At 58.9% G+C, this 23,246-nt stretch overlaps 2 protein-coding genes across 6 annotated transcripts; one reads left to right on the top strand and one right to left on the bottom strand.

The window, feature by feature from the left end:
• The first annotated feature begins 613 nt into the window (after positions 1-613).
• UCK1 (uridine-cytidine kinase 1) lies at positions 614-5,497 on the top strand. The gene is made up of 7 exons (XM_031450739.2): positions 614-808; positions 1,225-1,384; positions 2,261-2,357; positions 2,554-2,696; positions 2,786-2,880; positions 4,647-4,695; positions 5,179-5,497. Exons 1-7 carry the CDS (start codon positions 701-703, stop codon positions 5,358-5,360), a joined length of 834 nt encoding a protein of 277 aa, XP_031306599.2. The 5' UTR covers positions 614-700; the 3' UTR covers positions 5,361-5,497.
• A 961-nt stretch (positions 5,498-6,458) lies between these two features.
• POMT1 (protein O-mannosyltransferase 1) lies at positions 6,459-21,906 on the bottom strand. 5 transcript variants are annotated; one of them, XM_031450734.2, is made up of 22 exons: positions 21,766-21,906; positions 20,727-20,875; positions 19,728-19,834; positions 19,504-19,554; positions 18,702-18,848; positions 17,836-17,947; positions 17,403-17,468; positions 17,233-17,326; positions 16,840-16,995; positions 16,076-16,206; positions 15,702-15,797; positions 14,426-14,518; positions 12,832-12,928; positions 12,122-12,376; positions 11,829-11,915; positions 11,292-11,384; positions 10,879-10,999; positions 10,415-10,512; positions 9,720-9,833; positions 8,869-8,995; positions 7,915-8,092; positions 6,459-7,288 (listed from the first exon to the last, which is right to left on the bottom strand). In XM_031450734.2, exons 2-22 carry the CDS (start codon positions 20,843-20,845, stop codon positions 7,114-7,116), a joined length of 2,517 nt encoding a protein of 838 aa, XP_031306594.1. In that variant the 5' UTR covers positions 20,846-20,875; positions 21,766-21,906; the 3' UTR covers positions 6,459-7,113. The 5 variants fall into 5 exon arrangements, with proteins under 5 accessions (XP_031306594.1, XP_031306595.1, XP_031306597.1 ...); XM_031450735.2 differs by lacking the exon at positions 21,766-21,906 and adding an exon at positions 21,629-21,759; XM_064490631.1 differs by lacking the exon at positions 6,459-7,288 and having other exon boundaries at positions 7,949-8,214.
• Positions 21,907-23,246: the final 1,340 nt, after the last annotated feature.

Genomic DNA, 23,246 nt, shown 5'->3' with positions numbered 1-23,246 from the left:
CTGCAGTCGGGGCGAGCCGAGGCACTGCTAAGGCTGTGCTAAGGCAAGAGGGGTCGGACCCCGTGTTGGAGGCAGGAGCTGAGCGTTAGGGAGAGGTGCAGAGGTGATGCCTCGCTCTCGGGATGACAGCAAACGAGACGGCAAAACTGGTTCCAGTTTCCGGCCCGGGGCACGGGACTGAGGAGTCTTGATCAGCCAGTGCTGACGCTGGCCCATGTCCCCGACCCCAGTCCTGCAGTTCGGGAGGTCATTCCGATGCCCCCAGGCACCGTAGGTGCGGGTGGACGGAATCTTCCCGACACGAGTCTCTGCTGGGAAGCCGCCTGGCATCTGGACACCTCCTCAGCCAGTTGCGATTCTGAGTGGCTTTTGTCCTTTGTAGCTAGGGAAAAAAAAAAAACAAAAAAACGGACGCCGAGGTAACGTGTCCAAGGGCCTCGGGATCCTCGCGGAGCTGCCGCGGGGCCTGTCCCACGCCTGCGCATCGCCCTCGGCTCCTGGGACTACAACTCCCGTCGTGCCCCGCGCGCGCGCCGCCCCGCCCCGCCCCGCCCCGCCCCGCCCCGCCCCGCCGCGTCGCGCGCCTCCCGGAAGTGGAGCCCCGGTGGGCGTCTCCGACCTTTGCGCGGGGGCGGGAGGGCCGGCTGGTTTGGGGAGGCGGCGGGAGCTAGGAACCCGATGCGGGCGAGCGGCGCCGGAGATGGCTTCGGCTGGAGGCGGCGACTGCGAAGCCGCCGCGCCCGAGGCGGACCGTCCTCACCAGCGGCCCTTCCTGATCGGGGTGAGCGGCGGCACCGCGAGCGGCAAGGTAAGGGGCTGGGCGGCGGGGCCTGCGTGTCACCCCGACCCCCGGCCCCCGGCCCCCTGGGATTCCGGGCCGCCCGATCTGGCCTCCGTCCAGAGAGAGATCCCAGCCTCTGGCTGTCGAGGTGCCCCCTCCCGGGCGTGGGCGTAGGCCGGGCTGGGGGCGGGCCGAGGGGCTGCGGCGTGACGGACCGGGCCCCGACAGGGCGTAGGCTGGGAGTGGGGCGCTGGACCTCGGGGCTCCCCCCAAGCCTCCCGTTGGCCTGGCCTCTCGTAGCTTCCAGGTCCGCGTTGCCCCTGACGGACCTGGCAGCCCCTCGGGACCTGGTGGGTCCGTCTCCAGAAGCCAGGTCTGTGCAGGCCCCAACGCCCGCGGCGGGATGAGCGTCTCCAGGCGGGGATCTGTTTCTGTGTCCCCAGTCAACCGTGTGTGAGAAGATCATGGAGCTGCTGGGACAGAATGAAGTAGACCACCGGCAGCGGAAGCTGGTCATCCTCAGTCAGGACAGTTTCTATAAGGTCCTGACCGCGGAACAGAAGGCCAAGGCCTTGAAGGGACAGTACAATTTCGACCATCCAGGTAGAGACCCTGAGAGTAGGGAGGGTGTGTGGGAGGAGGGCAGAGCAGGGAGCCTGGGTCCAGGGTTGGACAGGGATACGGAGAAACCTGAGTGGTTCCGTGAAATCACCTGAATAATCCGTGCTGGAGCCGGCTGTGTGGTTAGGCCAGGAAGTCTTTCCGGAGCTCTCCGGGCCCTGGGTGATGCTGCAGGAGTTACAGGCTCCTTTGATTGGAGCCAGTCAGGATGTCTTCACCTCGGAAGGGCCTGCAGGACCACCGCTCTGCCACAACTGTGGTCGTCGAGAAATCCACTCACCTCCCTGATTTTAGTGGCCCTCTGCACAGGTCACGACCACCATGGCCTTTCAGTTCCCCACCTGCCCTGGGGCAGAGGCCTCAAGAGGCCAGCAGTGGGTAAACAAGAACCAGAGGCCTTGAAGCCCTGTTTCCTGGTCTGATCAGGGGCCAGGAGAACAGGTGGAGATGGAGTGGGTCAGGCGGAAGGGCCAGCCTGTCCCTGCCTGCTGCTACTGGGAGATTCCACTTTGTGGTTGGCTCCCATCTTCATTCCTTTCCAGGGGACACATGGGAAGGTGGCCTGAGAAGCAGACGCCTGGCCCACCTGCCTCCCAGGGCTGGCTGATCAGGAGATCCCTGTGTTCTGACTTCTGGGTGGGACAGCAACCTGAGCAGTGGCAATGCCTGAGGGCAGCAAGGACAGATCCATCCTGGGATTTAGATCCTGCAAACATAAACTAGAGGCAGCTCCTCGTCCAAATGTTTCTTAGGGTCGTTGGTAGTACCTGCACCCAGCTGTGCTGACCCCAAGGCAGGGCAAGTTCCCTCCTGTCCCCAGCACAAGGACACTGGGCTCATCTTGTTCCCTCCCTGCAGATGCTTTTGATAACGATTTGATGCACAGGACTCTGAAAAACATTGTGGAAGGCAAAACTGTCGAGGTCCCAACCTATGATTTTGTGACCCACTCAAGGTAAGCAAGTGGTTCCTGGGAGGAGAGGGCTGTGTGCTGGGGGCTGGTGAGGACAACCCCCCGGGACCCCACAGTGGGCCCCGCCCTGCTGGTTCTGGGGACACCCTTCTCCCGCACTGGGATCCGTGCTCACCACAGAGTCAGTGCCTGGGGACTGAAGCTGACTGCGGGCTCCCCACCTGCTCTCGCCTCGCAGGTTAGCGGAGACCACAGTGGTCTACCCTGCAGACGTGGTCCTGTTTGAGGGCATCTTGGTGTTCTACAGCCAGGAGATCCGGGACATGTTCCACCTGCGCCTCTTTGTGGACACTGACTCCGATGTCAGGCTGTCAAGAAGAGGTAAGGTGGACTTGGGCCTCCCTGCCTCCATTCTGGCCAGCTGCGAGGCCCGAGGTCTGAAGGCCCCCGCCTTGTTCCTGTGGCTGCAGTTCTTCGGGACGTGCACCGTGGCCGGGATCTGGAGCAGATTCTGACGCAGTACACCACCTTCGTCAAGCCGGCCTTCGAGGAGTTCTGCCTCCCGGTACTGCCTTTCGCTTACTTGGGAACCTCCTCCCCTCTCCCTTTTCAGAAGGACCCGCAGTGCCCTGTTCTCTGAGAGCTGAATTGTGCTGTATAAATGGGGTCTGCTGTATAAATGGAGAAATTAGCTTATTGTAGCTAAGTTCACAGGGAGCAGGTCTTAGCTATGAATGTGTTCTCTGTTCTTTCCACCCTCGCTGCCTCAGAGAGCCCAGGTCCCCGTCTTCCTGCCGCCAGCATCCCCCCTGCCCCAGGCCTTCCCCCACAACACCTGCCATTTCCCGGGGCCCTGCCTGTCAGCTGACGCACACCGTGCGCTCCCCTATCCCTGCTTAGGATGGCAGGCTCCACGAGGGTAGGGGTTTTTGTCTGTTCACTGCCAAAATGGTGTCTGGCACATAGTAGGTGCTTAATAACTTCACCCATGCCAGGTGTGCCTCTGGGCTGCCCTTGGCCGGCACTGGAAGGTCCAGCGGCTTGCAGAGAGGAGGGACTCACTGTGTGTGGCCACCTGTCTCTTCCTCCATCTTACACTTCTCACTGGATAGGACTGATGGAGGGATTTAAAGGGAAATTTAACAATATTTTGCTGCTGCTTTTTTTTGGTTGTTAATATTTTGCTTCTTAAATGTAAAAATACAGCACAAAGGAACGGGCAGCAGACAATGGCCTGATGGCCAATGAGTTTCTGGACTGTTGTAGTCTCTCATTCATAGAAAGACACTTGGCGAAGTCGGTAGCTGATGGTAAAACTTTGGACATCACGTGTGACTGGGGGCCCCCGTGTGGAGGCAGGACCATTCTCAGCCTGAGCCTCCCTCTCCCCCCAGCCCGTTACATGTAGCCACACACTGAGTCCAGCTAACCTGGTCACCCCCCACCCCCCCACCCCCCATCCCCGCAGTGAAGCCCTTTCTCAGCTTTTTGCTGGGCTGCACTTCTGCACCCTCAGCCCACCGTCTGCGCCCCCCGAGAGGCCGCCTTGTAGAAGGCAGCCCTGGCCCTCCTGTGCTCACATCTTTAGAGGGTGGCCGCTGCCTGCAGACGCGGCGGCCCCAAGACTCGGTCCCACCTGCCCCCGGGGGCTCATCTCTTGTGATGGGCCTCGTTGTCCCAGATCCACACGCCAGCGACACTTGGTGGTGTGCGGTCTGTCTCTTGGCTCAGACCGTTTTCTGCCTCGCCTCCCTCTGTTGATTCAGATGCAGCCCCCTCAGCAGCATCTGGTTGGGGTCCCTCAGATGGCCCTGCACCCCCTGGTGTCTGTCCCTGGTCACCCCGCAGAGCACTGGGCAGGGAGTGAGTTACCGGCGTGGGAGCAGGTGAGGGCGTTGGCGGAAGGGCGCAGGCTCTGCGGACATCCTCGCCTGCAGTGCAGCCCTGTTGTCACCGGGGTGAGAACGCTGCACCTGCCCCGCTTGCTCCTCCGGCTTCTTGTCAAGGTCCCAGACTCCAGCGGAGGAAGGCCCCGTGTAGGGGCAGGGCGCCCGCTTCACTTGGCCCAGGGAAGCAGGCCGTCAGCACAGAGAACCAGTCTCTGCAGCGGTGTTCATGGAGAGAGCAGCCTCAGAGACACCAGGACAGCAGGGCCGTTTCCTCTGGCTGCCTTGGCCCCCTTTCCCTCACTTCTGGGGTCACCGTCTCTCAGCTGGTTGAGAACTACCCTGCTGGGCCAGGCCGGGCCTGCTCCCCTGCCTCTGGCCCCAAGCAGGCTGAAATCACCTTCAGGACCGGCCCTTACGAGACCCTCCTTTTCTTGCCTTACAGACGAAGAAGTATGCTGACGTGATAATCCCTCGAGGGGTGGACAACATGGGTAAGGACCAGGCCTGCCGGCCACCCCGACCCCTCCCAGGGCCATGAAGCAGGCACTGCCCCTCCTGTCACGGTCCCTGAGAAGTCCCTGCGTGAGGCGTATCAGTGGCACTTGGAAGAATATTAAACGTGCTGTACAGCTTAAACTGACGCAACGTGCTGTGTCAGTTACACCTCAGTACAGCTGGAGGGAAAGATAGACGCATGGAAAACTGTTTGCAGGGAGCCACTCGTTAGCAGGAAGTATTTTAACCAGCGTTAGTACCGAAACCCTCATCCACCAAGCCGGGTAGGTTTTGTGCTCGGCCCCGGCGCGCACCTGTCCGTCTGCGGAGGCCCCGGGGAGAAGGGCCGCATGCTTCCCGAGTAAGGACGCGGAGCGGTTCCCTAGGTGGGCAGCCCTCCTGGCCGAGTGCCCTGGGGCCTCAGGGCCGCGATGGAGAACAGAGGCGGCTGACCCCGCCCTTGTCTGTCCTTGCCGCAGTGGCCATCAACCTGATCGTGCAGCACATCCAGGACATCCTCAACGGCGACATCTGCAAGTGGCACCGCGGAGGGTCCAACGGGCGCAGCTACAAGAGGACGTTTTCCGAGCCCGGAGACCACCCTGGGGTGCTGACCTCGGGCAAACGGTCGCACCTGGAGTCCAGCAGCAGGCCCCACTGAGGAGCGGGGTGCTTGGCTCCCGGCGGTCCAGAGATGCCCGCCTGCCACTAAAAACGCAACCGCCACTTCTTCTCAGCGGCCGGTATGGACGGGGTGGTGTCAGGGTCTGGGGTCCCTCACTAACTCGGGAATCCTGGACACGTCATTCAGACTGGGTTTGACAGGCTATCTGCAGGCGACCCTGACGTTTTCACCTGCCTCCTCGAGTTAAGGAGGCCGAGCCTCTAGTTACTGAGACATGCCACCCAACACGTGGGAAGCAAGTAACTATCTGGGGGGACGTTGAGGAAACAGCCTGGATGCTGTGACCGTGACAGTAAGGACACAGTGAGGAAGACTGGTCTGTTTCACACACACGTAACTGAAGCAGAAGGCTGCAGGCCTTTTTGCATTACACACCACGTTTTCTGCTGCAGTACGCTTCCTAACCCCTTGCTCATGGTGACCTCTCAGCCCAGTCTCATGACCCACCAGTGGGTTGTGAACCCGGTACGTACGGATCTGGAACTCAAGGAGCCAGAGAGGGGCTTCCTTCCTCCTGGCTTGCGCTCCGAAGGCAGAGCCAGGAGCGAGCCCTGGGGAGCAAGCGTTTCCTTAACCAGCATCAAACACACAACGCGGGGAGTGCCCGGCTCACCCAGCCCTGAGCCTGCCTGGTGGGGGCCCGCCTTCTAGCAGGCGCAGTGCCCTCACAGTCCTGCTCGGGGCCCCTGAGCCCGGCTGCTGTCTGGACAGGCCTTCCCCGGTGTCACCCACGGCCAAGTCCAGGGGACACCACCCCCAGCCGAGGTGTGTGTGGACCGAAGGGGCACGAACAGATGCTGCTGCCCAGAGGCAGCCTGTCCCCGTGCTCACCCCGCGTCCACGCCTCACAGACGCTCGTGGTCTTGTCCTGGTTGTCCTCCCTCCCACGTGGCAGCTGTTTCTGTAAAACTGATCCTCTCCCATCACCACCAGCTCTCAAGTACTAACTGTATTCACTCAAGATGACGTCCATCGAGCGTGGCTGGACTCGGTGGCCGGTTTCTGATGACCATGTGACAGGTTTGTCAAGCTTATTGTGCTCTTGGAGAGAGAATCAATAAATAACACCAAATATGAATGCCAGTTTGTCCCTTTTTAATTACATAAAAAAAGGTGAATTCAGGACAAGGAGGTGTACAGATGATAAACCTTGGCGGTTAAAGGCGCTACTCTCTCACACACCTCTCAGCAGAATCTCAGGGCAGGGAGTTCTAAGAGTCAGTGACAGGAGTCACACCCAGTGTCCCATGACCACCTCGCCAGGGCTGTCACCCCAGTAGCTTCTCTGGCACTGAAGCGTTAGGGTGATTCCTCAAGGCCTGGCTGGGGACAGGGGCTCTGGGTGAGCAGGGCCAGGCCCGTCAGCCAAACCCCATCACTGGCCTCTGTCAGCAGGACCGGGGCCCTGTCTGGATTGACCTAACTCGCTCTCTTCCTGCCTCTTCTCCGCCATCCCCGAGTCCTACGCTGGCCATTCCACACTCAGTTCAGGGGGCTCTTAGGAGTCAGTGGAGGGAGAGCATGTTCTTTGTGGCCTCGGAAAAGTAGACTTTGCTCAAAATGATGTGGTAGTCAGGGGACTGTTTCAGGGACAAAACCAGAAAGGAGTCCTTGAGCCAGAGTCCCCACCACACCGAGAGCCACTCTGCTGGTCAGAAACACACGCTCCTTAAAGAAGCTTCTGCCTTGGCCCGACCCCGGCCCTGCCGTTCACCGTGCTCTTGAACTGCTAGTATTTTCGGATCAAGATGTCCCAGCTGTCTTTCCAACGGAGGGCCTTGAGTTCACTGGGTGAGAGTGACCTGTCCCCATAGGTTAGGGGACGCAGCGTGTTCGACACATGACAGGCGGAGGCGAACCAGGCCACAACCAGCGCGCCAAAGAGACTCCTCTGGAGCTGGGACCTGCAGGCACCAGAGCGGAGCGCGGGCCTGGGGAGGCTGGCTCATCCCCGCAACACCCTCTCCACATCACTCGCTCACGTGGTCACCCACCCCAGTCTTTCTGTTCCTCCTGCCCCCCCACCTCACTGTCAGCCCTTATCACACCCTGCACGATGCACTGAGCCCCGCCCTCCTCGCCCCTGTGCTTCCAGAATCTCCACAGCTTCTGCTCCATCTAACCCCTAATGCTGGCGTGCTGTCCCCAAGCCCGGCGCAGTCACAGCACAGTCCCCGAGATACTCTGAGGCTCCTGGCTACCAAAAGAAGAGAGGACGCGCCTTCTGCTCTGACCTCCAGAACTCGCTCCGGTTCACAGAGCTTCCTGGTTTCTTTCTACCTCGCACCTTGCAATCCAGCCAGTAGCCACTGGCTGCTCCAGGCCACACCACACGGTTTCCTTTCCTTTCCTTTGCTCCAGGCCTAAAGGTCCTTCCCCATTTTCCCATCGTCTCCCTCCAGCCTCAGCTTCATCCTCTGAGCCCCCTCAGTGCCTTGTGCCTCTTTCGTGACCTAACCCAGTCCACGTCACACTGAAGCTGCCATTCATGACCCCCGGCCCCTGGCCTCCAAGGTGCGAGGCCCTGTACCTGCACAGGTGGTTGCTGATGTGCTCGAAGACCACGGGGAGCAGCAGGATCTGGAAGGTGAGCGCGGGCAGGTAGTGGTAGAGGAAGAGCGTCTTCTCCATCAGGAAGAAGGGGAGGTAGTTCACGGCCCAGCCCCCGGCACACAGCGCCCCAGCCAGCACCCAGCGCAGCCAGGAATCTGGGAGGAGAAGTCATCTTAGGCCGGCGTACTTTCTGCAGGCCAGCAGGCTGGCTTCCTTGTCTGGAGGGGACACACCAGCTCCCGGCTTCCATCTCCCTTCCAAGCCCTTCCCACCGTCTCTGGAGGAGGAACAGACTGTGTCCTAAGAACGTACTGTAACTTCCCGCTGGTCCTACCATCCCTTCCTGAGAGATCCCCGCCCCCCTGGGGCCAGGCCCCGCTTATTCTCGATCCCCCCTGGTCTCAGCTCACCCGGGAATCCTAAGTTCGGTCTGACTCTTTGGGGAGCAGTGGAGGGGCTGGATCTGTGCATACACCCAGGGGAGCCAGGAGTCAGTGGAGAGAGTAGGCCAGCTCAGAGCTGAGCCCGGAGAAGGCGCCTTTGGGGCCAGCCCTGCCCTGGGTGTTTGCTCCTTCTGTGTTTCAGGATGGTTTTAAGGGGGCTTCTGTCCTTGCAAATGGCCACTCAACCACCCCTAAGTGCCCACTGGCTGGTCTGTCCGATCAGCCACTTCCAGGGCATCCTGGGGTCAGGGAGCAAGTTCTTGACCTGCTCTTCCCTGGGGAAGCCTGGAAGGCCACGTGAGAACTGGATTGCAACACTCTGTCTCCAGGGAGAGAAATAACTTAAGTTCCCTTGAGGCAGGAACAAAGAGGCCTCCTCAAGGCACTGCCTCCGGGTGCAGCTGGGTTGATCCTTGAAGCACAGGGAGCTCCCATCAGAACCAGGGGGAGGGGGCGTGAGGGCGGCCCTCGTGGGCAGCTGCACGAACCCTCAGGGAGGTCGTAGACTTTCCTTCGGCGTCTGAGCAGGTACCAGAGGAAGAGCAGGGCGTACACCATGGTGGCGAGGCTGGCCGAAGCCCAGATCACGATGTTCCCGAGCAGGTGGATCTGGGCCTGCGGCGCACACGGAGACTCGGTCACCGCAGCCAAGACGCTGCAGCCCCGGCGCCCTCCGCACCCTCCGCCCTTGCTGCCAGGATGGACGTGCCTGTGCCCGGCGAGACCCTGTCTACCGAAGGGCGAAGGGTCTCAGTTTTGTAAGCTGCAGCTGAGAACTGGGAGTGGACGGGATTCCTTTCCGACAACAGAGCTGCTCACAGAGGGGAGGTAGGGCTGCAGGGTTCCGGGGAAGCTCTCATCTCAGACCCTGCTTCTCAGCGAGTGAGCGCTCCCCGGCTTGTGGAGAAAGGCGAGCATCTCCAGCAGACACCCGTCAGTCAGTGATTACTGGGCACTGCCTGCATGCTGCGACGGTGCTCCCAGGTGGAGAGAGAGGATGTAGGTAAACAGCACTGGCTGGCTCGGATGCCAGGTGCTATGCAGGAAATCAAGCGGGGCTATTTAAAACCATGTTTGCCAAAGATGGGAACCATGCACTCCCACCCCAGCAGTGACGCCTGGTTTCCCTCAACCTGCAGACACGCTAGGACCCGACTCCCTGGCATCTCACAGGAGCTTTGGCCCTGTGCTGCCAAAGCACTTAGAGAAAAGCAGGTCCTAGGCATTTGTCAGAGAAGAACAAGAGAAAGCTGGGCCTTGGTCAGGAGCAATGGCTACTTTCAGCAGCAGAGGATTCTCAGGCACAGGGCAACTCTGCCCACGCAAATGCTCCACTTACACTGGTCCTGGGGTGCAGCCAGTAAGCGATGTTGGTGTCCAGCATGACCCAGTCCAGCGGCGTAGAGCTGTACTTGTGTTCTGAGTCATCACTTCTCACTGTCAGCATTCTCCACTGCAATAAAGCAGAGGTCTCCCGGAGTCACAGGGACAGCCAGCTGCCTCCCTCGCTCAGGGATCTGCCAGGCGTCGGGCTAAACTGCTGCCCCTCTCACGTGGGCGTCCAACTTCAAGTTCATTTAGATCACGCAGCGGAGGCAGTGCAACGGGCCAGGAGACCTGAATTCTAACCCCGCAGTGGCCCCAGGAGGCGCCTACCCTAGGGCTCCCACCGCCCGCCTGTTGATTAAGCGATGGGACTGGGTGCTAAGGGCAACTTTAGATTCGGGACCCTGAGTGTCTGGTTCCCAGTCCTCTAGAGCTCTGTCATGTTGACTGTGGCCCACTGTGACCTGACCTGTGTGGCAATGCCATGATGCTGCAGTCTCCTCGGTCCCTGACTGTTCCTGCCGACAAAGCCCCGAGGCAGGGGACCGACAGTGCCGTGTGTGTCGCAGTGGACAGAGGGAAACGCTCCCTGGCTGCCCAGCCAGGTCCCAGTGTAAAGACTGACGCTGGGCAGTAAGTGTCCTACAGATCACACTGTACTCTGCAGACCCGGGGGACAAAGTCACACCCCCTCTGCCCGCCTGTCACCTGCAGCTCCGAGAATCTGGCCATGAAGCTCAGGTTCCTGCTGATGTCGCTCTCCGTCGGTGAGTGCAGCTCCAACTCCCGCTCCTTCTGCTCCTGGCCTGACGGACACACCAGGACCCAAAAGACCAGAGTAGAAGCAGGTCAGAAGCCCCCGCAGGAAATGTCAGCTCAGTCAGACGCTGACATCGCTGCTTTTCAAACAACCCGCCAGGGCTCCTTCCAACCACATCGCTCCATGTGGTTTTCCCTGTCGTGCACAATTTCCCCCTTTCTGCTGAGGATCTTTTGGGCAAGAAAGCTCAGTGGTACTGCCTTCCAGTGACCCCAGGCCCTCTCCCTGGTGCTTTACGGCTTCAGCTTGCACGGGGAGGGAGAGGGTTTGGAGCAGAGCTCAGCGCCCGTGTTCCCTTCCCACCAGGGACTCAGCGCGGGGTCTCGGGGGCGCAGGTGGCTGGGGGACTCACTCTTGCCGTAGCGATGTTCCTCCACGTTCCACACGGTGCTCTCGTGGTAGCCCCGGGACAGCTTCTCCCCGACCACCTCCAGCTGCCGAAAGCCCCAATCCGGGAGGTGCGCCCCGCTCAGCTAGCAAAGTGGGGGAGGGGAGGGTGTGACGGGAGTGCCTGAGTCCCCGGCTCAGCTCAGCCGGGGGGACCCCACCCTGGTCACTGTTCAGCAGCCAACAAGAGCAGCTGGCTCTCCAGTGGGGATCTTCACGTGAGGGTTCAGTTCTGAGAAGTTACAGAGACGCCCCTCCCACCTTCAGTGTAAACACAGTAAAGACTTCGCCCAAACCCGCCGGGCAGGAGCCGAGAGAGCTTGAAGGGTCTTCCCCCATGGCTGAGAGCGGCCAAGCCAAGAGGAAGTGCCTGGTTACCTTCAGGATGGCCGAGGTGTTTACATGCACGAAGCGGACCTCGGACAGGATGGTCTTCCAGACCTCTGCGTCCGACTCCCGATTCACAATGTCCTGTAAGAGCAGATCCTGTCCATTAGTTCATTCTTTGTCAAGTTTCCGTAAGTGTAAAATGAAGACCAGTCACCCAACAGTGAGGCTGACTAGGTCTGGTATGAGGGGGCCATCCCCCAGGGAGACTGACGGCTGATCCTGGACAGCGCTGTCAACCCTCTTCCTGAGACCTGTGCAAGGTGCTGGTGGGGGTCAGGGCGGGGGCACCGCCCGCCTCCAGACGCTGCCCGGGGCAGCCTTTTCAGCGGGCACTTAAAGACGATGCTTCTCCTCGTGCTTCTGTGATTCCTGGTCAGTGCGAGGGCTCAGAGCTCGGACCAAACACAAAGATGGGGCAAAGGAAGTTGGAGCCTGTCCCTGAAAAGACGCCCTTAGAGGGGGCTCCTGACTTTAGATAATAAAAAACAGCATCTGAAGAGCTTGGCACTGTCATTTGGAACTTACTGGAGACTGGCGACGGCCCCAGAGGTCAGGCAGCTGCTGACGAGCCAGAACCCGAGGGCTAAGCGGGAGCAGGACAGGAGGGCTGGCCTGGAACACAGCCCCCGGTCAGCCGTCCTCCCCGCGGGTTCCCTGCACTTCTCTTCCTGGGAATGTGGGCGTGTAGGGCTGATGTGCCACCAGCCGGGGCGGGGGAGAAGGAAAAGGGTCAACCACGGCCTCGGCAGCGGCAGTGAGGGGAGCAGGCAGGACCTTCAGGAGAATCCTGGGGACAAGGGACGGGGGCAACAACTCACGTCGGGGAGGGACATGGAGCGTCTGCGGCACAGAGCCCAGGCCCTGCTCTGCACAGAGACTGAAGGCGGCCTCCGCGGCCCCTGCTGCCGCACCGGTAAGCACTGCAGGGCATCTGGCTCTCTCGGAGGCAGGCCCCAGGCGATCGCCACACCACTACTGTGTTTCGCACTCAGGTCCTCGACTTCAAAGGGTCCAACAATCCAGGAACAGAACACTTCCCTCCCACTGCCCTGCCCCGGGCACTGCGTGTGGCCCTGAAGAGTGAGGGTCGCATTCAGAGGAAGGCGCCCCCAGGCCCAGGGACCAGGAACGGGGGTGCTGGTGTCCTGCCATGGAGCGCCCAGCAGCCATTCCCCTAGGAATCCTTGTTCACATCGGGCAAGTGCTGACGAAAGAGGCTCCTGGCTGAGGGAAGGTGGCCAGAGCCCCAACCACGTGTGTTCAGTGAGCTGGTCTGGAGGCTAAAAACAGTGGAGGGAAACCTCTCCTGGCAGCGCAGAGCCAGGTGGAGCCCTGCGGGGGCCGTTCACCAGTTGTGCCTGAAGCTCCTTCCTCTGGTACCAGAAAACCACCCAAGTCCTGCGTGCCCTAGAATGGGGAGGCTGCCCCCTGTGCAAACGCCCTACCTCATCGTACACCTGCTCACTGATCCTAGGGTGCGGTTTGGAACGTGCTGTGTTGCTTGTGCACGTTTCCAGTGGGGACTCACCAGTCTCCAGAGGTTCTGGGCGGGCATGGAGATGTTGTAGTCGACGTAGCAGGAGACCTCCTGCGAGTGGGGGCTCAGGGGGGCCGCCACGTCATGCCTGGAAAACCAAACAATGCTGCGGAGGGGCCTCCCCGAGCTCAGCTCCTCTGGAAGGCACTCACTGGTTCTTTAAGGGGGAAAAACGCTTTCTGGGAAACAAAGCCAGCTGCGTCTTAAAGCATCACCACTGCCACTCCCCAAGGAAGCACCACTGTGAGCTAGGCAACGAATCAAACACAGAAGGGCAGAGGCCCTGCGATAATCACACTTCTGGGGGAAAGCACAAGATACGGGATCTGGCAGGCGTCCATCTAGACCATGGGCCTCTTTCAGAGGAAGAGCCAAGCCCAGGCGTGCAGCCTGAGCAGGCTGGGGGCTCCCTGCCACCAGGACTCAACTCGAAGTGGGTGGGGTGCTAAGAATATTGTTGGAAGACCAGGTCCCCTCTGTGATGTTGACCTCAGACGCCCAGAAACACCATTTCCCCTTGTTCACTCACTGGGAAATCACGCTTTATCAAGCTTTGCGCAGGGCCCTCTGGAGGAGCTGGGGACCCCGCAGTGAGCGGGGAGATGGCCCTCACACCCTGAAAAGGGAAGACTCGACCACAGGCCGCCTGAGCACTATGAATAATCTCAAAACAGGCTGGGGACACTGTGCAAGAAATGCTTTTGGTGAGGGGACACTTCAGCTGACACCTGAATAAACTGCGTGAATGGGCTGTGGGGCAGGGGGGGCCTTAGTGAAAGAACATTCCAGGCAGACAGAACAAATGTGAAGGCCCCAGGGGGCTGCACTTGGTCATTCTGGGGATAGTGGGGGGGGGGTTGGGTGACTGGCATGTTCCCCAGGGAGCCACCAGGTGGGGGGTATCAGGGGCCTGCAGCCAGGGGAGAGGTGGGGGTTGTTCTGAGTGTGACAGTCGCACTGGAAGTCACTGGAGGGACCTCAGCAGAGAAGCGATGCCAGTAGGATGTGTGTTTTGCAAAGACGGCAGTGGCTGCTGCGCAGGAACGGGAGGGAGGCACAGGTCGGGGTGGCTCCCAAGGACGAGTGAAGGGGCTGGGTGCGGGGGTGGGTGAGGAGAGAGGGGAGTGGATCTTCCGATGCAGTGACTAGGAATGAACAGGGAGAGGATGACGGCTGAGCCGCCACCGACCCAAGGCAGAGAGCCCAGGCGTTCAGCAGGGAGGCCGGGACTGAGGCTTGGATGTGGGTCATGAAGACCCCATGGGATGACCTGGGAGGCCGGGTGGAAGCGGGACAAAGGCGGCCACTCAGGGGTCAAGGCAGGGAGGGTCCTGACTCCATCCCCCAGTTTAGATCCTTCTTGAACTCCCTTCTGCTTCAGTGGGGCCCACATCTGCAAGGGTGCCTGCACTGTGTTCTGGGCAGGACTCTCCCGTCACTCGAGCCCCTTGGCTGCGTCCCGGCTCCGATCACAAAGGCTCCCCTCCCGCCCCCTCCCTCCCAGCCACGGCCATCACTGGGCACGCCCACAACATCCAGTGCACAGCAAGGCAGCGGCAGTGGGCACGTGCTGCTCTGGACTCACGTGTTGAGGAAGCGGGTGGTCATGCCGTGCACCAGCTGCACGATGTCGCCGTGCCGCACGGGCCTTGGAGGATTGTTCACCACCAGCTGGTGCCTGGGGAGAAAGTGCTGGTGTCAGGGCCCTGTCCTTGCTTAGGCAATTTGGGATTCCACAGCTGCCCCGTCAGTGTGCACCTTGTTCGAGGTGAGTGCGTGGGAAAACACAGCCCGTACACTATATTTAAAAACTCTTTCCTGAAACCTCAGGTCACTTTCCAGGCCTCCCAGCGTGGCCCTGCTCGCCATCGTCTCGCTGTGGCTGCGCTATACTTGCTAAGAACACCCATGCCTGCCCCCAGACCCTTCTAACAGGCAGACTTTGGTCCGTATTCACTCAGAGAAAGAGGACGAAGGGCCCATCAGGCCCTGATGCTGGGCTGGGTGCTGAGTATCTGGCTAAGGCCAGATGTGGCCACTGCCTTCCAGTTACTGCACTAAGCGGGAAGCAGGGAGCGGACACAGGGCAGCCTATGGGACAGTGACAGATAGGGGACCTCGAGCCCTGGAGGGCGGCTGAGATAGCCTCCCAGAGGAGGTGACCCGCAGCGCTAAGTCAGAGGGAGTCTGCCAGTGCGACCTTGCCCGGCTGCGGGGACAGCGCGTGCAGAGCCGAGGCAGGAGGCCCCCTGGCTCCAGAAACGCAGAGGCAGGGCGAGTGCCATGTGTGGGAGCAGGAGCAGGGCGAGGGAGGCTGGAGCTGGTGGAGCGGCCCTGCAGGCCACCCTGAGGGGCCGGATTCATTCTAAGAGCCACGAGCCACGGAAGCCCAGCTCTCAGGAAGGCGCTGAGCAGGAGAGTGACCTGACACCTTGGGGCTACAGGTGCTGCAGCGTTGGGGGGTAGGGGGAAGGTATGCATGGATGCATGCAGACTGCGGTGGGGGGGCAGTGGAGACTGGAGAGTTCAAGATCTCGGGGATCAGCTGGAGGCAGAATCAACAAGACTGGCTGATGGGCTGGAGGTGGGGGGTCACGGAGGCCCAGTGAGAGAAAGCCTTTGGAGAGGGGATTCTCCCTTGTGCATGGAGGGGAGGGGAGAGGGTGAGGGGGAGTGGAGGCAGACGGACACAGGAGGAGGAGAGTTTGGGACATGCCTGTGAATACCTGGGATGAAATGCTGGGCTAAGTCTCTGACCGCAGGCTTCTCAGCACAGCAGGCCCCAAAGCTTCAAGGGGGGAGGGGGTGCGTGGACAGAGAGGCCTGGGACTAAGGCAGGGGCGTCCAGGACCTGCACTTACCTCCTGGGGTCCTTTATAATCCACCAGTTATTGACGTCCTTGAAGGGGTAACAGGTCACCTGCTGCTGGTGGGAGCTGCCTCGGCCGCTCTCATAGCTGCATGAAGAGGATGCGCCTGTAGGTGGGGCCAAGGGGCCCTGACTCCCCAGGTCCCTCTGGGCGCCCCCCGGCCAGGTGTCTGGTCGTCCTGCCCCGCAGGCCCTCGGTGGCTCTCCACGCAGAAGCCACAAGACTCATCGAGAACTGGGGTCTAAGAGCTCGATTTCTTTTTGTCTCACAAACTCGTTCACATCAAGTGAAAGCGGGCAACAGCAACAAATGTGAGAAAATAAGACACTTTATACTCTTCAAACGACAAACGTCACTTTCCTTACATCACGGGGTAGGTGCTCTGGTGGGAATGAAGCCAGCAGGGCACGGGTTTGCCAAAGGCGTTCTTCAGAGTGACCTGGGAGCCATAGGCCACCTCCAGTGGCTGGCCTTGTGTGATGCGCGCCAGGCCCCCCTGAGACAGAAGCAGAGTGGCCAGTGAGTGAGAGAGCAAGGGCAAGAGAGAGCGAGAGAGAATGCGGCCATCCTGTCCTGTTGCGCTGTGGCACCACTGACTGCAGGCTGCCCTCTGCCAGACACTCACCTCATCCCTCCCCGCTCGTCCTCATTTACTTCTTACAAGCACCCTGGGATAAAGGCAATTACATTCGTCCAAGAGATGCAAAAACTGGGACTTAGGTGAGTTAAGAGATTTGCCGGAACACACAGAACTGGCTGTTGGCCGGGCCGGCACTTAAGAGCAGGCCTGTCTGACCTCAGAGCCTGCATTCCTGCTCACCTCCACGGGAGCAGTTTATTGTTTTTGCAAAGTCAGTCTGAGTGAACGTGGAGCCGTGTTTGCCCGGTGCACCCAGCACCTGCACAGACACAGCAGGATGGCCCAGCTCCCAGCACCCCTGCTGCAGAGCGCAGACCCCGTCCCCTCCCCACACCGCCAGCAGGTTCAGAACTAGCTTAGAAACAGTGAAGCAGACACCTCACTTCTTGACCTGACTTTTCTCTACTGCTCGCTTGGTGCTATTTGTGTAAGAAAACTTCAGGTCTAGTGTTGCCTTCCTTCTCAGGTTGCCAGGGGTCCCGCTTTTACCTCCAAGCTCGCCTGGAAAGCACTGGACATGATTTGGTCATGAGGCCCAGAACGGCAGAGCAGGGCCAGGTGGACGTAGAAGAACAGCAGGTACGTGGCGGCTGGGATGACCAGCAGAGCCACAGCTCGGGCCAGCAGGTGACAGAGCACACAGACCTGCCAGACCAGGGAGGAGGAGTCACTGCCCCCTAGCCCTGCTGCTCAGGGGACGGCGGGCCCACCCCGGACCACAGACCCCGCCACTCAGGGAGCACCGGCTGCCGAAGCTCCGAGCTCCCTACAGACGCAGACCGGGAGGCTGGCCCCGGCCGGTCCTCCTCCGAGGCCCTGGCACCAGGCGCTCCCTGCACCCCTGCGGGCCAGCCTCCCCAAGCACTGGACGTCAGCACCTACGTTTGACAGTGTCTGGTCTCCTATCAGGTGCCAGGCGTGGACGGCGGCAACTCCGAGCACGAGCAGGTAGGTGAACACACCCACGTATTTGACGCTGAGGAGAGAAAGCTGAGATGAGACAGCCCGAGGGGACGCGGACACTGGCCCGCCCGCCGGAGGATCAAACTCACCCAACTGCACAGGAGCAGGCCATGCCCGTCAGCGTCAGCCAAAACCACCAGCTCAGGGAGAAGGGCCTGGGGCAAAGCAGAGCAGTGAGCTGGGAACTCAGACTGTTTCCTGAAGGCCGAAGAAGGCTCCCCCCTCGGAGATCTCAGGGTCTGCTGGCTGTGCCAAGCTTCAGGGACAAGAAAATGATTCCACATCTCCCAAAAGAGCCATCAGTCCTGAGAGAATTTTCCTTTTTGGCCAGAACGTTTTTTTCCACTTAAAGTTATAGAAAAATAAGAATTATTTTTAGTCACAAGCCAAGAGCCAATCAAGGTGCCCAAGAAATGGGGAGCAGCTCCCCCAAATGGAAAGGGACCAGACCTTCTCAGGCCAACAACCCACCGAGACCCCTCTTTCTTACCAGCTGGGGAGGACACGCCCCGTCTTCCGTACCTGTGTTTCTGGGAGTTGAAGAACTTCAGGTAAGACAGCACGGCCAATAGATCAAAAAATATCAGCACTGACTCCAAAAGCATCAGCCGTGACTGAGTGACTAGAGCGTTCTCTGTCAGAAAGACGGCGCGTGTCGGCCCCAGACAGGGACACACACCAATCATCGCCAAACATGAAGGCGGGAATTTCAGACCCGGGGTGGCTGGGAGGGGACATGCAGGCTCTGAAGCACGAAGGCCAATTCTGGGGCGTGAATCACGCCTGTAGGACTTTGGGGATGTCCCTGAACCTTTCTGAGCCTTCATTTTCCTCATCTGCAGGAGACATTCCCACTCTGCAGGGCCACCTGGACGGTCTCACATTCTCTGGGCATGGGGCTCCAGTTAGGGTCGGCGCTCAACAGACATGAATTCTTTTTATTTTCATCTCATTTAATTTCATGTGTTCGGAGACCTGGGCTGAGAGGTCCTTTCTGAGGAATGTCCACTAACTGCTGAGTCCGCCCACATCCCCGCTGGTCAGCTTCTCATTTGAGGACAGATGTGGTCGGAGCGGGAGATGCTCATTGTGGATGTAGGAGCGGTGCTTGGGCAGCCCGCCACCCTCGCCTGCACCTCCTAATGTTGCAGTCTGCACACACAGCCCCAAGATCCCACCACCTGGGACTGGGGTGACTCCGAGTCCAACCTGGACAAATCAGATGTGCTTTCTGCTGTCTTGTGAGTGGAAGTCGCTGCAGGGGGTCCATCTTCCAAAGCCATGAGCCTCCCCCCGCCGCCACCCGGCACACTGACACAGGACAAAGGCCAGCGTGAGGGGACCCCCCCCCAAACACACACCACAGGGGGCGGAGGCCCAGGTCTTACCGATCAGCACCAGCAGAGCGGCCCCCATGGCGGCACAGGGAGAGAAGCCCAGCTCCCACACGATCTGGTAAGCCATGGGGACTGACAGGGCCCCTGCGAGGGCCGGCAGCAGGCGCAGACACCACACGGGCACGTTGCTGCTGTATTCTGGAAAAGCAAGCACAGCAGGGCTGAGCGACCGGGCACACGCTGCCTGCATCTGCTGCCCATGCCTCTTCATACAGAGCATCAGGGTCACAGACTAAATCGCAAGTTTGCAAGACAGGAGACCACATCGGGAGCGGGATGTATGGGCCACGGGCAAGGCTTTCCAAGGAGCTTCATGTGGTCAAGGACCAGTTCTCAGTAAGTACAGGAATGATGCCGAGGACTCTGAAAGGAGTTAACGCTTATGTGTAAGTTTACCCTGTCTATCTCCAAAAACACTAGCAACACAAAATTTATACGCACGAAAGATAAATGCAGTCAGATGACATGTACAGAGAGTGTGCTTCGTGGATCAAAAACCAGGGATAAAATACTTACCGTAACTAAACACTAAGATATTTACCAGATTTTGTATTGAAACAATTTATCATACCCTGGATTCAGATTAATAAACCAATTGTCAGGGGAGGGCATGCTCAGTGGCTCAGTGGTGGAGTGCGTGCTTAGCATGCACGAGGTCCTGGGTTCAGTCCCCAGTATCTCCATAAAAAGAAAAAAAGAATGGTACACCATAGTTGTGAAACTTTATTACTTAACCTTCCTACTTCTCCATTCTAATTTATGTAAATTAATAAGGGAAATGAAAATATTTTACCTGCTCCAATTCTGTTCCACAAAAAGTTACCATCGAATCCTCCTATATAACCTAAAACAGAAGATTAACCAATAACTATCCTGTTTGGTAAATATTTCTGAAATACCAAACTGTGGCAGGCAACAAGGAAACAATGATAACCAGAGAATGAGACACCACTTCTGCCCTAGAGAAATTTCATTTATAAGTGTTCAAGGCCCACCTCTCTTACTAATGAATCCTACCTCCCAAGGCCAGCAGCATGTGGCCAAACGGCGGTCCACTGCTGTCCAAGAAGAAGATCCGCTTCATGTAAAAAGAGATGTACTGCCCATAATACACTTCATCAAAACTGAAAAGCAAACCCACGTCACAGTCAACTAGAAATCTTAACTGTCAACAAACAGCACGAGGATAAACGTACACCTGTGTCCAAATGACTCTGGACAGTGACCTGCAAAGGTTGGATCTTTACCCCAACCATATGGTGTCCCCAACTCAAGGCTTAGCCCCCTGTCCACTGTGTCTGCAGCCAAGAGTTGGAGTCAGACCTGGTGACCTGACAGAACAGTCGCAGGTATAAAAGATAATCAGGGACATGGGATGACATGGAGGAACTGCTGTTGGTTTCTCACGTGTGATGATGTTTCTGTGGTCACATGGTTTGTGAAAATCCTGCTCTTTTAGAGACAGATACTGAATTGTTGATGAGTGAAACATAAAGTCTCTGATGTGCCTCAAAAAAATCCACCGCAGAGAAGGGGTTGGCTATGAGCTGGGAACTGTTGAAGCTGGGTGATGAATATACAGTTCTCCCCACTTTTGTATATGTTTGACATTTTCCATCATAAAAAGTTAAATGAAAAAGAACACATGTATTACTCACATAATCAACAACCCTTTAATAATAATGGCAATCATTTCCCACTATGACACTCTCAGGTCAGTGAGGACTCACTTCCAAATTCCTCAATCTTCCACCCTCCACTCTCCAGAATGTCAGTGGTCACCCAAGACTACTGCACCCACTATAGACCTATGGGGCAAGACCGAATCGGTGGCCTCTGCAGGGGCTGTCCTGGGGCAAGGTAATCTCTCCACTAACTGCCAAAAACACCCATCACCGGGAAGACCACAATTTTACTCTCCCATTTATGCTGTTTAAAAAGGCACTTCCTGTCACCAGTGCACTGAACAAATTACAGTTCCTTCCAATTCACCCTGAATGGAATTGTTTGGCTTACACCACAGCCCGTGGATAGGCAAGTTGCCACAGCCGGCTCAGTAACCCGACCGCAGTCAGAGCCACGACATTCAAGTTGATGTCAGCTGTCACCACCACAGGGCGCTGCAGAAATCCCATCTTCCAAAAAAGCAGGCGTGGGAGGATGCTCTGGAAAAAAAGCAAGAAATTGTCATCAGAACACCTGTGGCAGGCACCCTGAAGACTCACAAGAGACTGAACAGGACCCTGGATGCACCAGGGAGGACCACGGTGTGGGGTCGCTGAGAAAGTCAGGTGGGTACCAGCAGTCAACCAAGGTGGGGATTCAGAACTGAATATTCATTCGCTCCACCAACACCTGCTGGGCACTTCCTGTCAATGAATGAGGCTGCCTCCCTGCCTCACCTCATCTGGGCAGTGTGAACAGCTTACAGCCAGGTGACCTCCATCCCCTGAGCCTCAGAGCCTCCCTCCCTTCCCGCCTTGTGACAGCACCATCCCCTGGGCGTCCCCTTTCTCACCCTGAGGGCGCATGTGCAACCGGCACCCTGTTTCCTTCCCGAGGCTTCATCCTCCCTTGGGCTCCACTTCTCTTATCTGCCTCCGGCACCCTGTTTCTCGCACCTGTTTCTGCATCTGGTCTCTAGCGGTGCGTTTCCATCCTTACGGCTACATCTGTCCTGGATGTTTCTCCCTGCAGCTTCATCTGACCTGAGCACCCCTCTTCTCTCCAAAGATGTGATCTGCCCTGGGAGGCACTGCCTTTCTCTCACAGGCTGCACTTGTCCCGGGCCGCTATCCTTCCCAAAGGTTTCACCTGCCCCTGGGCGCCGCCCCTTTCTCGCCGGGCACAGCTGCCCCGGGCGTTCCCTTCTCAAATCCAGGCTGCGTCTTACGGCAGGCCCCTCTCCCGGCGCGCACCTGCCCTCGGCCCCGCCGCGGGGTCGCGCAGGACCCGGCCGCCCCCGGCCCCAGTTCCTCCGCAGGCCGCTCACGCGCGTCCCGCACTGACTGTCCGGCTCCCGGCTGGGCTGTAGTCCCCGGCACCCCAAACGTACTCAGCGTTTCTTGAAGTCCCCGTAGAGCCGCTCCCCGCGCCTGGCCACGCCTCGGATCGGCCTTGGGGGCGGGGGGTGGCGCGCCGACCGTTGAGGGCGAGGGCGCTCGGCACTCTCCGCCGCCCACCGGCCCGCTCGACGCTCGATTCGCCGCGTCTGCGGGGCCCGCCGGGGGGTGTGGCGCGCGTGCGCACTGGGCGAGGGAGACGCGCGTGCGCACTGTGTGGGCTCACGCCGCCTTGGTGTCAGTAACGGCTTTGGCATTCCGGGATTGCTATGCGCGCAAACACGGGCACCTCCTTAAAACGGCCCAGTGGGACCTTATGTGCACTTCGTTCAGTGTGGCGCGGACGCGCGCGCAGGCGGAGGCGGGCCTGGGGCCGCTGCGCCCCCCGTCCCCCCCCGGCCCCACACAGCCTTCGTGGCCCGGCGCAGCGCGACACAGTACCTCGGGTTAAGGGAATGGCCGGGACGATTAACCGGCAGGAAGACAACCCTGCTTCCCGGTCCCTTGTCGATATGGGAGTTAACCCTCAAGAACAAAAGGATACTGCAGGTTCAATAACTGAAATGAATGTTGGTCACCCGGTGTTAGGCGGCGTGCAGGTTACTCTGACTTACCTAGGTTGTGGGGAGGGAGGGAGCTGGGCTTCCTGGTCCCCGGAGGATTGGGGCTGGGCTCTCAGCCCTTGGTCTTTCATACAAAAGCAGGGACCGTCCGCGTCATCAGAATTCAGAGGCCCCATCCTGTGGGGTCCTGTGGGGCCCCCGGGCTCCCTCGCGGCAGGGCTCCTCGAGGTCTGAACTTCCTGTCATCAGAAGCAGTGAATCCAGGGGGCGGGGTGGCCGGTAGAGCTGAGCGCCTCCCTGCCCTGCCTCCAGGATTGTACAGTCGAGAGGCTCAGGAGGAGGATCTGCGGGCCGGGATTCCTCATGGAAACTGTTAAACTTACTTGGGGATAATTTATAAGTTTCCTACAGTCTTACCTGGTGCAAGCTGCCCACGACCTCCTTGCAGCCACACTTCCCCACGGGGTAGGCATTGGTTACAACTCATGTTTTACAGTGAGGGAAATTGTGACTCAGGAATGGTGAAGTGGCTCTCCCAAGGTCGCAAAGCCACCAGTGGATGGCAGAAATGAGAGCTATTGCTTGAACCCAAATCCAAGCTCTCGACACTGCCCTGCCGGCACCTGGCCTGCTCTCTCCTATCCCAAGGTGCAGCACAATCCTCTCTAACTTACAGCCAAATGGGATGCTAGAGGTGGCAACAAAACAGGACAAATGAGGAGCAGGGCGGCGAGGGTAGGGGTGGGACTGCTAACCCACCCCTTTGGAAGATGCCTTAACCGCAGGTTTCAACCGCACCTCCCCCCAGAGTGCCATAAGGTGTTTCAGTCCAGTCCCTCCTGATACTCAGAGAACGAAAACTTTTGTCTGTGAGTCTCTAGTCAAATGACAGAGAATCGAGGACACACAAC

Source organism: Camelus dromedarius, chromosome 10 (assembly GCF_036321535.1).
Source record: "Camelus dromedarius isolate mCamDro1 chromosome 10, mCamDro1.pat, whole genome shotgun sequence".
NCBI lineage: Eukaryota > Metazoa > Chordata > Mammalia > Artiodactyla > Camelidae > Camelus > Camelus dromedarius.
Note: the sequence above shows the minus strand (reverse complement) of the source record. Positions and strands in the feature narration are given on the sequence as shown.

What these genes read in the sequence shown, in the direction of transcription:
- UCK1 (XM_031450739.2), top strand. Translation starts at nt 701, where the DNA reads ATGGCTTCGGCTGGAGGCGGCGACTGCGAAGCCGCCGCGCCCGAGGCG. An exon ending in GATTTTGTGACCCACTCAAG is followed by an intron (nt 2,358 to 2,553) that starts GTAAGCAAGTGG and finishes CTCGCCTCGCAG; the next exon opens with GTTAGCGGAGACCACAGTGG. An exon ending in TCGAGGAGTTCTGCCTCCCG is followed by an intron (nt 2,881 to 4,646) that starts GTACTGCCTTTC and finishes CTTGCCTTACAG; the next exon opens with ACGAAGAAGTATGCTGACGT.
- POMT1 (XM_031450734.2), bottom strand. Translation starts at nt 20,845, where the DNA reads ATGGGATTTCTGCAGCGCCCTGTGGTGGTGACAGCTGACATCAACTTG. An exon ending in GTGGAACAGAATTGGAGCAG is followed by an intron (nt 18,849 to 19,503) that starts GTAAAATATTTT and finishes TTGCTTTTCCAG; the next exon opens with AATACAGCAGCAACGTGCCC. An exon ending in ACACCTCGGCCATCCTGAAG is followed by an intron (nt 11,000 to 11,291) that starts GTAACCAGGCAC and finishes CCACTTTGCTAG; the next exon opens with CTGAGCGGGGCGCACCTCCC.